Here is a 12716-nt window from a genome sequence, read left to right on the forward strand (position 1 = left end):
TTCAGCCGTCTCAGGCTTTCGTCAGGACCTGTTGGAATAACACTACTGCAACGATGTGGAGTGGAAAAGAAAGTGAAAATGACCGTCGGTGCCTCCTGCTGCAGGAGGCACCGACGGACAGAGCGGGGCCTCTTTTTGACCTGAGCGAGTGCCAGGCGAGGTGAGGCTATCTCCTCATTGATTTATGGGAGAGTTTTGTGTCTATGACGACTGAGACCACCACACAAATAACATATTTCTGGTAGGTCATTTTCACTTTCTTTTTCACTCCACATCGTTGCAGTAGTGTTATTCCAACAGGTCGTGACGAAAGCCTGAGACGGCTGAAACATGTTGACCACTTTACTCTCACAACTGATAGTGATATTTGTATAACACACTATCTTCACGCTGCTTTTAATCTTGCCAGGATGATGACCCCCCCCCTTAATAAAGTGTTCTTGTTGGCATCACACTAGGCAATCTTAACACACACATTTTTCTATCACTTCACGAAATTTCCTTTAGCACTGCAACAATACTCCATCCTCAACCCACCTATATTCTCTATTGGCTTTCCATCACTGGTGGCTCTGTCGCTAGTAATCCTCCTAATACAACTGGGGAGGTACTCAGCAGATACCAGTTCCTAACAAAACCCAGATGATGAGACTCCACCAGTGGGTGGGCTGATGGGTATTATCCTATACTTTTCATGCTCTCCTTACACATATCACTATAGATTTTATTAGCTCATTGTAGCTTCCTTTTCTCTTTTCTATAGACCCTGAGCATCCCGGTTGTGTTTTTTGACTTTTTAGGATTGCAAACATTACAGGGAAGTCTCTTCTGATGCCGAATGGAGTCTGTGCCCCTTACTGTGCAGCTACGGAGAGAGGTTTTCTGGACCAGTCTGGGGCCCGAGGGAGTATTTAAGAAGCGAGGGAGGCAGTAACTATCTGAACCTAATAATTGAGCCTTCAGATACTCAGATGACCCTCCTGATGCTTCCAACTCAAGACTTCCAACAGGTAGGATGAGACCAAACCCCCAAGACCTCACTTCACTGATTGGGGAAATGTTACAGGCAGCAGTAAACACGGGGGAACTTGAAAAATGGGGTAGTCGTAACAAAGATCTCAGTATAAAGCTTTGTTAATCGATTAAATGTAGGCATTGGGACAGCTTAACAAGTGACAAGCATAGACCCTAACCCAAGCCTCAGAAACTCAATATCCCAGGACGGGACTGGGAACTAAAAGCAGCACAGGTGGAAGTGTTCATACCAGCCCTTCTCCCTTCATCTTAGCTCACTCATCTCTCTTTTTCTGCACTCTCTCAGCCCTTTCCAGTAATTACATGAGGAATCTGGAGAGAGGGACAGATGCCAGGCTCCAGCCCACTGGGGAAATGCCCAGGAGAAAAAATGGGCAGTCCAGGCTTAAATATGCCAGACTAGACCACCAAACAAAAATGCAACAACATGAACCCTCACTTAAGGAACTGTCAAGGGAGGAGGACATCCCTCATGCTGTCCACAAGAGGCCCACTTAAATTCATCAAGCGTTAATCAAAGAACAACTGCTCTCCACCTAAACTTCATCACCGCTGCGAGCCACCACAAACAAAACCATATTACACAGTCAAAATCCTCACAGGTTACGCTGGTATATCGAAAGAACCCCCATCTCAGACAAACCTCCCAGGGATAACTCCCTCTCTAAACCACTCACCCATACCAAATGTGGTTCAGAAAACTCCACTGGGGAGAGCCAATACTGTAGAATCTTGTCAGCACTAAACACCAACAAGAACTTTATGGTGGCCGACACAAATGCCCAGGAACAAAATCGACAAGCGTGGTCAAAGGGTGTTAGCCGCTGAAAAGACACCCCCACCCGTTATCTTCCTTGCAAAGTTAACGCACCCCTTCAGAGGCCTATTAACATATATAACCTATGCTTACAGGAGATTTTAAGGCACAAAAGTCTGTACATTAATAGCCTTTGCAATTAACCTCAATATTTTGCTATTAAAGCATCAGCCTTCTAATGCTATATTGCCATATCACAATTTGTAACCCGAGACCGGCACTAAAGTGCAGACGAAAGGTGAAAAAACAGTCACCCTCTCTGAAGTTTATTCTTGCAAAATGAATATAGCAATCCTTTGATGCAACTATAAAAGCACAAGTTTTACATAGGGAGTGAGAATATTATATCACATCATATTATTTTTGGTAAAGGCCCATATGGCTGATTTTCCTATATTCAGGACTGGATCAACCCATACAAGTGTAAGAGCATTTGGTTTTCCCTGTAGTGGGAGCATACAGGACTAGTTTGTTTTCTTGACCGAATCTGATTCACTGTACAATCTAACAGGACAGACTTTTTTTTCCACCAACCATGAACAATGTCCTCTTTAAAGGAAGTAGGGAAAATATCGTACAATGCAATCTCTTCTCCACTAAAGAGAGTTAGGGCTACGTTTGGCAATATAAACACTGAATATGTAAATGACTGATTTATATGCATTTTAATATCCTGAAAATTAGTCAAGCATTTTTCCGCCTGTATAGAACAATGCCTGATACTCTAATATAATCTTTAGAGACCAAGTAGCACTAATGTTAAAATTAGTAGGAAAATCCCAATTCTATTGCAATATATGACAAAACTGCAAAGTAAAATAGGTCCCTCGCTATTAAAACAGAGGCCTGAACTATCCATGTGCAGGCTGTATGTCAAAATAGGGTTATTCTTACCAGCAATTTTGTTTACGGAACAGTGAAAAAAATGTTATTCGTGAATTCAATTTTGCCATGTTTGACCCTACTAATCTTTGATAACGCTGTAAAACGCAATCCTTTTCCTTGGTCGGAAACCCCTTATGTTAGCGATCAAACGTTGTTTTTTTTCTTTCAACAATACTGCGGGGGGGGGGGGGGGGGGGGGAGTTTCAAATTGACGATAAAAACAAAAAAACAAGACAAACAAACAGGAACGAACTAAAGTATTCTTAAAACTAAATGGTATCAGAATCTGAGCAATTGCATCACTGTTGAACAAAAGTATTTATAATTTTCCAGAAAAATCGCACCACCATAAAGTTCTAAACAAAGCATCAATAACATCTACATTTTATTGATGCTCCACTTTTTAAATTGAGACGTCTTATTATATACCTTGCATTACGAAGCTCTGACTTGCAGTGAAACAAATGTGAGGCAGTACATGTCTTTTCGACAATAACCCAGTTTGCTGCGCATAGAAATTGGTGTGGTATGGTGCGGAAGACCTGCATAGTCCTGTGCTACCATTTATTTATTCCGATTTAAACAATCGTGTTATGAAAGGAAAGGATCATATTACCTCCAGGGTAATTATAGAACAATCAAGTAAAGAAAACCATACTGGCCATTGGCTAAAAACTGGAGTACCAATTACTTTCTAAATTATCTTTCTTTTTTTTCCAGCTACGGAAACAAAAGCGAAGACTGAATGTTGAGGATAAAAAAACAACTAAACTTTGTATCGTTATTTAAAACATCCCACTTGATAAAACTTTGATTATAATAACCAAAATGTTTAGAGATGCAGAAGCATGTAGAGAAATGAAGAGTCAAAGCAGTTTGTACTCGTCCGGTTTACAAGTGGCGCTCCAATACATATTTAAGTATACATCTATGGTGAAATGCTAGCGTGAAACTTTGTATTTTTTTTACATATCTGGTGCAATAACATATCAACATACGCTGCATCAAATCTTTAGTCTCGGACAGTTATAAATATTTGTCAAAGGAACTGGGGTCTCTCTTGTGAGAGATCCACTGGGCTGTACTGTAGTACAGCTACGCAAAGAACTATACAGAATCCAGAGATGGCCTTGCAGTTCTGTAAATGGCTCTCCAGAACGGAACACAAACTGCATCTCCTTCATTTTAAGCAGTAGCAGGAAAGATATGCCTACCTCCAACAGTTCCACCTGTAACCCCAGCGGATGAGAAGTTCCCTATTGGATGGGAATTGGTCAGCCGGGTGGCACCAGAAGACACGTGGACCAGGCTGGCAGCAGTTGGCATCGAACTGAATAATGACTGCAGCATTGAAGAGTTGGTTTGAAGGGGCACCGGGCCCAGCGCAAACGGAGTACCAGAACCAAACGTGTTGAGGAAGTGTTGATGAGCCTGAAGGGCGTTTGCAGAGTTCCCCGCAGAGGAGACTGCAGTGGGGAGGCTTTTGCTGTTCAGCAGCCCAGCGGGGGCTGCTGAAATGAAGAGGTTGTGGCCGTTTCTCAACTCGATGTCTCGGTCCCTCCCCCTACAGACCTTTCCGTTTTGCTGCTGGGGGCCCTTCTCCAACCAAAGGCCCAACTCGGAAACCTCTTTGCCTTTAGCAAACAATTGACTAAGGTCCTCTCCTTTCATGCCATTGAGACCCTCCAGCTGACGCTTGCTCAAAAAGGGGTTTGCGTCTAAGAAACTGGAGTCTTTGCCCCTCAGTGTAGGTTGGTCAGCAGTTTTATGGGAATAAGCACCATTAGTGAAGCTATGTAAACTGCCATTGGCCAGTAGCACCCCATTATAAGCAAACCCATTTGTCAAGTTTGGTTTAAGGCTAACCCCATCTGTGCCCGATGAGCTCAGCGGACTGGTTTTCCAGGTGTGGCCGGTCAACTTTGAATCAGCAGCCGGGCTCTCATCCGAACTTGGCCGGTAAACAAAAAGAGCATTCTGGTTCAGTGGCGAGGTGGTTTGTGATGGACTTTCTGGAAGTTTGGACATGTTGATGTCGGATATGGGGGAGAACGTAGACTTCCATTTGCTGTTCCCATTCTCAATTACATGCAGGTGCTTCCTGCCTGGTAAACCACCACCTGTTTGAAAGAAAACAGTAGTGAGTCATGATGTAAGTGCAATCAATTACATTAAAAAAAAGCAAATCTTTCACAACTGTGAAAAGTTCTATCTGGTATATCAATTCTTAAATGACAATGTAAACAGATGGGACAAAGCCATGAAATTATCAATAGATGTTTAAAAACTTTAAGGTTAACTTAATATTTGAATGCTGAACATTTTTTTCTAATTAATATTATTAGTGGCACACTGTTCACCAGCAGAGTACACTAAATCACGCAACCGTTCCAGATAATTCAAGCTCCGAACAGTGAAGTCTGGTGTCAAACTAGTGTGACATTAAAGCACCCCAAGGGAAAGGTAGAAGATAAAAAGAATGTAATTAGTGCTTCCCAATTTCACCATGAGGTACTCTAGATAGGACACCCCCAAATCTCCTCCTATTAAACGCTCCATTGCGCATGCTCTGACACGTCATCAGCGAAAAGTGAACCAGGGTTAAACCTGGCAATGTCTTCTTGTTTAGATTTCAGCTAGACATGCTTTCCTTAAGAAGGCATTGCAAACAATTCCCCAATGCCCTCCAGATAGCGACTTAGGCAGGTGCATTGTTGGAATAAGGAAGTTATACAGAAAGATGTACAGAACTTGATACCACGCTTTTTGCCACCGACAAATCATCATAAATAAAAGTCACCAAACAACATATTGAACACAGGCTAAGAACATGCTGGTAAAGACACACCTAGAAGACCTCCATGCTGCAAAAGGTCTTTCACAGCAGAAACACTGAGAGGAGTGGTCATTTCTGCAGGACTTCTCTAATGTGATCAAATAGGATAAGATGGTCTGTTTTGCCTGGAGCACAAGAACTCTGGTAAGGTAACAGGCAACCGTTGTTAGCAGCAGACATCTTCATTACTGGTCTCCAGTAGTACCGGGCCACCTTGAGGAGAGCTCTAAGACACTCATTTTGAGAAATCAGCCTTCTACACAGAAACGGATTGGCTACATTAGGTCTAAAGCAGGCAGGCACATACAAATGTAGAGAGGGGGATGAGGCACCACAGCACCGTAAAGCAGGGACACCATAAAATGTTTGATGGGACGAAGTGGCATCGGTTATACGCAGCTAGGTTGGAGGTCACCAGTAAAGACACCTGGTTATAAAGCTTTGCTTGTCCCTCAAGGACACCTGCTACCACCCATTCTGTGAATAGTGGCTAAATCAAATGTACGCAGGGGAATATTAAAGCTGAACAATAATACTAATGATAAATAATAAACACGAATAAAGCGAGCCGGATTTGGCGCAACCTGTACATTTCTTTTTTAAGCCTATCAAAGGTTAATAAAGTACTTTGAGAGTTCTTTAGTTATGGTAACACCGCTCTCCAGTCTATTCTAAAAATGACATACTGTGCCTCAAGTCCAACATCACTTTGCCTCTGCTTACTAGATGCATGTTTAAGACTGATAACACCGGGTCTAAAAAGCAGTGGCATATTATTGAGTGACCTTTGTCAAAAGTGATTTTTAAGCCTCACTAGAACTTTAGAAAATAGAAACTAATAGGTACGGCATTTGGGAAAATAATTTCAACCAGATCTGCAATGTAAACATATCGAGAAGCTGAAATTCATGAAAGGTCTACATTATAATCAGTATATTCATTTTTTTTTGTTTAGCCAACACGCCAGGAGTATCTGGGGTCATATGTGACAGCGACAGCTCTCTCTTGACCCCGGCGAGGCTACCCTGTATAGAACGCAATACCCCGGCCTGTTTAGATATGAAAATTCCACAGATATATGCCTTAAAGGCTTCCCAGAGAGTAGCAGATTTGTCCACTGAGCCCGTATTAAGGGTAAAATATTATTCAATAGCTTTGCGAAGCTCAGATTTAAACAGCTCATCCAGCAGGGCAGTAGCAGGAAAGGACCATTTCTGCTTCCATCCAACCACGTGGGGAATGCGTAAATGGAGAAGTACCGGCGCATGGTCCTAATAATCAGTATATTCCTTATTAAAATTTGAAACGTGATGAAACGAATAGTTTTCTTACCTGTCGGTGTAGTTTTGCAGCTTGAAGATCTTTCTGGATTCACTATGCTGTGCATTATTCCGCGGTCTTGTGGTTGGGTCCGGATTCGTAGTCTTTTCTTTGTTTTTTTTTTTTTTTTCTCTTTGCCCAGGTGGGCGTCGGCGTCACACCCCCTTTGGGTGTATTTCCGGTGACGTCGGCATGCTTCCTGCGGAAGCTCCCACTCTTGGGCGCCATCTTCGGGTTCTTTTTTTCCGTGTTTCTTTCGTTTCCGAAGTAATGGCAATGTTCATCTTAGTTTGTATTTACCGCTTTGTACTTTCAAAGTCTATTCTTTAGTTAACCACCTCTTCTCTCTCCAGCCTCATCTTTCTGGCGGAGGTGGGTGGGTTCGCTAGTGAATCCAGAAAGATCTTCAAGCTGCAAAACTACACCGACAGGTAAGAAAACTATTCGTTTTGCAGCGTGAATCTTTCTGGATTCACTATGCTGTGCATAGATTTTGTAGCGGTTTCTCATCTCTGTGGCGGCTGGGTGGAAGATGAGCGTTGGGTGTTGAATATGTGCCGTAGCACCTTCTGTCCCACTTGAGCTTCCTTGTTCATTTGTATGTCCACACAGTAGTGCTTCGTGAACGTGTGCACCGAAGCCCATGTTGCCGCCAGGCATATGTCCTCTATGGGTGTGTTAGCCAGGAAGGCTATTGTAGCGCCCTTCTTCCTGGTGGAGTGGGCACGCGTCCCCTCAGCCAGTTCCTGTCCTGCCCGTTTGTGGCAGAGTTGGATTGTTTGTGCGATCCATCGTGCAATGGTCCTTTTGGTTACTGCTTTGCCCATGAAGCTGTTTGCGAAGGACACAAAAAACTGTTTCGTTTTCCTGTGCCCCTTTGTCCTTTCAATGTAGTGCATGACTGCCCTTCTGGCGTCCAGGGTGTGCAGAGCTCTCTCTGCGCTGGTTGTGGGTTTTTGGAAAAAACTCGGTATCTGTATCGACTGGTTCATGTGAAAATTGGATACCACCTTCGGCATGAAGTGTGGGTCAGTCCTCATCACAACTCTATCGTTGTGTATTTGTATGTATGGTTCTTGTAGCGTCAGCGCTTGAAGCTCGCTTACTCTGCGTAAGGACGTTATCGCAACCAGGAAGGCTGTTTTCATAGTTAGCATCTTTAGGGAGGCCTTGTGAAGTGGTTCAAAGGGCTCTTGAACGGCGTGTTGTCCATCCTCGAGCGTCCAGGGCCTCTTGTCAGAAGTCTTCGTGTAATCGGTCTCTACGACCGTGTAGCAGTCGTCTTCGGCGGCAGCGTTGTCTTCTTCCTCGGAGGACATCCCCAGCTCGTAGAGCGACTGGGTCGGGGCCTTCCCCTGCAGGGTGGCGTGTGCTACCCTCTGCCTCTCTCTCACACGAAGGGTCTTCGGGGTGAAGGCGGAACAGGCGTTGCAGTCTCCGCTTTCGTGGTCCACCGGTAGGCAAAGGTTGCATACCGGGTGCTGGTCTTTCTGCGCGTACTTGTGGTGGCAGTTCCGGCAGAACTTGAACGGCGTGTTGTCCATCCTCGAGCGTCCAGGGCCTCTCTGGTCGCGTGTTCGTCGACGGTCGTCGAGATCTGGATGGAAAACGCCTTATCTTTGCTTGTCTTTCGTCGGTGAAGTCCCCTGGAGTCTTCAGATGACTTCTCCTCGTCTTTTCTGTATTTTCTTTCTTCTTTCTCCAAAAATGTCTGGAGCCCAAACGGGAACGATCCAGACCCGACCGCGGAAAAAAAGAATCTGAAGATGGCGCCCAAGAGTGGGAGCTTCCGCAGGAAGCATGCCGACGTCACCGGAAATACACCCAAAGGGGGTGTGACGCCGACGCCCACCTGGGCAAAGAGAAAAAAAAAAAAAAAAACAAAGAAAAGACTACGAATCCGGACCCAACCACAAGACCGCGGAATAATGCACAGCATAGTGAATCCAGAAAGATTCACGCTGCAAAACCATCCATCTCTGTAAGTGTAAGGAGCAAATCAGGATTCTCAACACTACCGACAGTATTCCAAATGCCCAATCTAAGGATTTTAAATGCTAACAAGCACATAAAGTTACACCAGTCTTTCCCAAACTGTGGGTGACTTCCCGGTAGTGGACCGCCAGCCGATTTCTGGTAGGCCGCGAAAGGCCAAGCAATAAAGAAGCCTTTAAACTCTGTATTAATCTTGTCACATTTACTGCGCTTCAAAGACAGAGGTCTAATGTTAGGCTAAGTCTTCTGACAAACTGCTACTTATGTTTTTTAACATGGGTACTAGTGTTTACAAACTCCTCTCACTTTGCAGTCAGAGAAAGTAAGGTCACGTGAACTCTTGAGACAATCTTGTTGGGGTCCAGGGAGTGTCAAAGGAACGACTCTCGGATGCCATTTTTGTAAAACATAAGAAAATGTAAATACCAGTAAATGAACAGTACACATTCAGCAGTTAGGAAAGCAAAAATGAAGCAAACAAAGATTTTGATAGGATCAAAACAAATCAAGATACTTTACTTGGTGATGCAAATATTCACTGAAACCCGATATTCACAAATTATTGTGTGCAATATAGTTTCAATCGGTAAACGGCATGTCTTTGCAAATTAAGAAGACATTTCAATGGAAAATAAACTGTCTGTAAATGACAGTGCGCTACCAAACAATGTTTTAGTTACATTAAAACAAAATTAAGTCTCCCACCTCATGTCCATTAAAGCTATTTGAATCGTGAAAGTTTGTTCTAAAAATTGGGGTGTGGTTCTAAAAATCTAGGGAAGCACTGGGTTACACCATCAAACGAGAAGGAAGATTTTTTAGCTTGCATGATACGCTTCTGTGCACACTGCGGCAGTATGGACTGAGATGCGTGCATTAGCTAGAATGGGTTTCTTCCGCCTACCTTTCTTGTTTTCACTCTTTTGTGGAGTCTCTCTGCTTTCCAAAGATATTGTTGCAATTTTCCTCTCAATCCTACCAAGAGTAGAGAAGGTTACTTAGGATATGCTCTTGACGACACTGTCATTCAAACAGAGTGACTTTAGGCCCACTCCAATACAGACATATCAACATCCTTTGGCATACCAACAGTCTTTGCCAGATTCACATTAGTAGAAGAAGATTCTTTCAATTTACACATAGAACATGGATGTATCTGAAGTGCAAGATAAAGCTTCCCCACTAACTATCCTACTGAAGTGGATCGACTCTGGACCAGATGATTAGTTGACATTCAGTGAGCAGCATCTTTAATTACTGATGGACAGTCTTATACAAGAGTTTGATAAAGAACAAATACTGGATGATGTGGACTATATACGTGTGTGTGGGTAATCTATTCCTCACAATTCCACTGTATAAAATATTACGGATGTAAAGGGGCCCAACTGTCTGTGACCTATTACATTACGGACTACTCTTGGTAATTAATCTCAATTTAAGCGATCTTGGTTGCAATACCCAAGTAAACATTACCCTCTCTGGAGAAGTCACTATCGAAGGTGTGAGAAGTAAGTCAACACATATTTATTCACTACCATGAGAAAGGAAGGTGTCTTAGATTCTCCTTTGGCTACCAATTACATTTGCTGATGTCTTTGCCACCAACCAAAGTAAGATATTAGGTCTCCTTGTCCTTTCACACCTTTCAATATCTGACAGGAGAAGTCCAAGTATAAATCATCTGCCTTTCACAATATGATCTTTGTCTCAACAAATTCCCACTTTAGTCTAGCTGTGTAGCCAACCCTTGGTTCTCTGATAGTACATCGGGGCCACACTGAGCTTATTTAGCGTGGCGCTACAAGGACAATAGACAGGACCTAGATGACAAACACAGTCAGATTGAATTTGGTCCATGGTCTCCTGGTATGCAATAATGCCCCTAACTCTTAAGACACAGCTGGGACAGGAGTAGAAAAGGCCACAGAAAAACAGGGGATGTAAAGAGATAATCATGGGAACATTATTATCACTACTACAGAGGGCTTTCTTTGTACCAGAGAGCAAGAGGGCTAGATTAACACACGTTCATAATAATACTACTAGTGCTGTAAAAACTACAACGACGGGGAAAGAAAGAAGAAAATCTCTAAGGATAGCAAGCAAAGAAAAGAGAAGGTAAGAATCAAAACAGATCAGTTTGTATCTATTCTAGTAGGGAAAAGACCAACACATCAGAGATGAGAAGCAACGGAAAAAAGAAGGAACAGAAAAGCAGCAAAGTGCAAAGGTCAAGAAAAGGTGGAGCTTGAAGTAAAACCAAGAGACAGTAGAGATATTCTTTCAAGATAAATACTAAAGATACATAAAGATATGAAAAACAATGACAGCCGTTCTCTGCAGAGTCGTGCTTCTTAAAAGGGTGAAATAAATATTGAGGGAAATGCTGGACGTAAGACTACTGGGGCAGAATTAAAGGATGACATAGGACCCATTTTAATGAACAAAGAAGTAAAACATTTTTTTTTAAAGGGCACAGGTTCATATTTCCCTCTAAAAGCACTCGGTTTCTGTATAACTTATACAAACTACAAAATATCTTCTTTAGTTGCGAAAATAAATGTATTAATTTGTAGTAGGGACGGAGCCAGCATGCTTTGGAAGTTTAGGAGCGGGCGGTGTTCAAAATGTTACCCTGGAACCGCATTAAGGAATTCTGTGCCATAAACGCATCTCTGGTGAGATATAATCATAAGCACATTCTACAGCATCTTTCCTGGTACCGTGGAACGCAAATGGTTCCTAGATTCCATGCTAGGGAATCTGGAACTGCAGGTACATGTTTCTCAGCAATTTATTTCTCTAAAAAGTAATTCACATGAGTTCGACTTTTCGTTTATCTATTTGTGGTACCGCCCAGCATTTTGAAGAATGGTTTCCCTGGCTACCGACTTTCTCATTTGAGAATCAGGTACTCTGTTGTATCTGTGTATTGAATAGGCACTTCAAAGCCCAGTTTTTTTATGTTTCTCAAAGATTTCTCCGAAACTCCAAACAATGTTTCTTAGAGCGATAGGTTCATATTAAAAATTAAACATTTTAGTAGTCCACGATCATCTCAAAAATCTTTCTTTTCCAAGTGGATTTGCTTCCAAGGAACCCATTCGAAACGGCCAACGTGAAGATGGTCCTCGTGAAAAGCTAGAAACCACCATGTAAATCACATAAGGCTAGTTAGTCTTAAGTTGATTAAATAATGAGCCAAAATCAGAAAAGAAAATTACTATTCTCTGCATGTCTACTGTGTGCCCAAGTGTAGCATAAATGTAAGGGCTTTTTCTATTCACTCACGGAACAGAAAAAAGTTACAGCAACATTACCTTATCACTAGGAACTTGCAGTGCTAGCAGTGCCGCCTCCTTATACAGTTCGATATAAGAGGGTTTTAAACTGAGCTAGATAACAATGTTGTTTGTGCACTGGCACCTAAATATGCAAAGAGAATACATTGGTTTCCGTTGAAAACAACTGCCAGGATGGAAGAAACACAGATGGATTTGGCACAGTGGACAGGGCCAGTTCCATGTAAAAGTGGCTGCATAAACATTCAATGAAGAAAAAGCTTCTTGTTTAAACTGGAAGACAGTAAAGAGGTCATAGCCCCCGAGTTATACAAGTGAAATTTGAGTTTTCCTAATTTCAACCTGACAACAAGAAAGCTTAGAGGATAGGGGCTAGTATTGTTCAAGAAAGGCTGGAATGGCTACCACAGTAGGACCATATTCCATGTTAGAATACCATACTCCTCTCTTACAGCAGTTAACAATCATGACGCACAGACAGCATTAGAGGCACGGTTACTCCCTTTTGTGATTCACACGAAAA

General features: G+C 42.6%; 1 protein-coding gene across 2 annotated transcripts in view; it reads right to left on the reverse strand.

Moving 5' to 3' along the window:
- DOT1L (DOT1 like histone lysine methyltransferase) overlaps positions 1-12716 on the reverse strand; it is a 235074-nt gene that overhangs the window by 14477 nt on the left and 207881 nt on the right. For both annotated transcript variants that reach the window (XM_078671100.1, XM_078671099.1), the window contains exons 26-27: positions 9793-9863; positions 3952-4857 (exon numbers count right to left, since the gene is read on the reverse strand). In XM_078671100.1, the coding sequence (XP_078527226.1) occupies positions 3952-4857; positions 9793-9863 (977 nt within the window). The remainder of the gene's footprint in view (positions 1-3951; positions 4858-9792; positions 9864-12716) is intronic.

This window comes from Lissotriton helveticus, chromosome 12 (assembly GCF_964261635.1).
Source record: "Lissotriton helveticus chromosome 12, aLisHel1.1, whole genome shotgun sequence".
In the NCBI taxonomy this organism is placed as follows: Eukaryota; Metazoa; Chordata; class Amphibia; order Caudata; family Salamandridae; genus Lissotriton; species Lissotriton helveticus.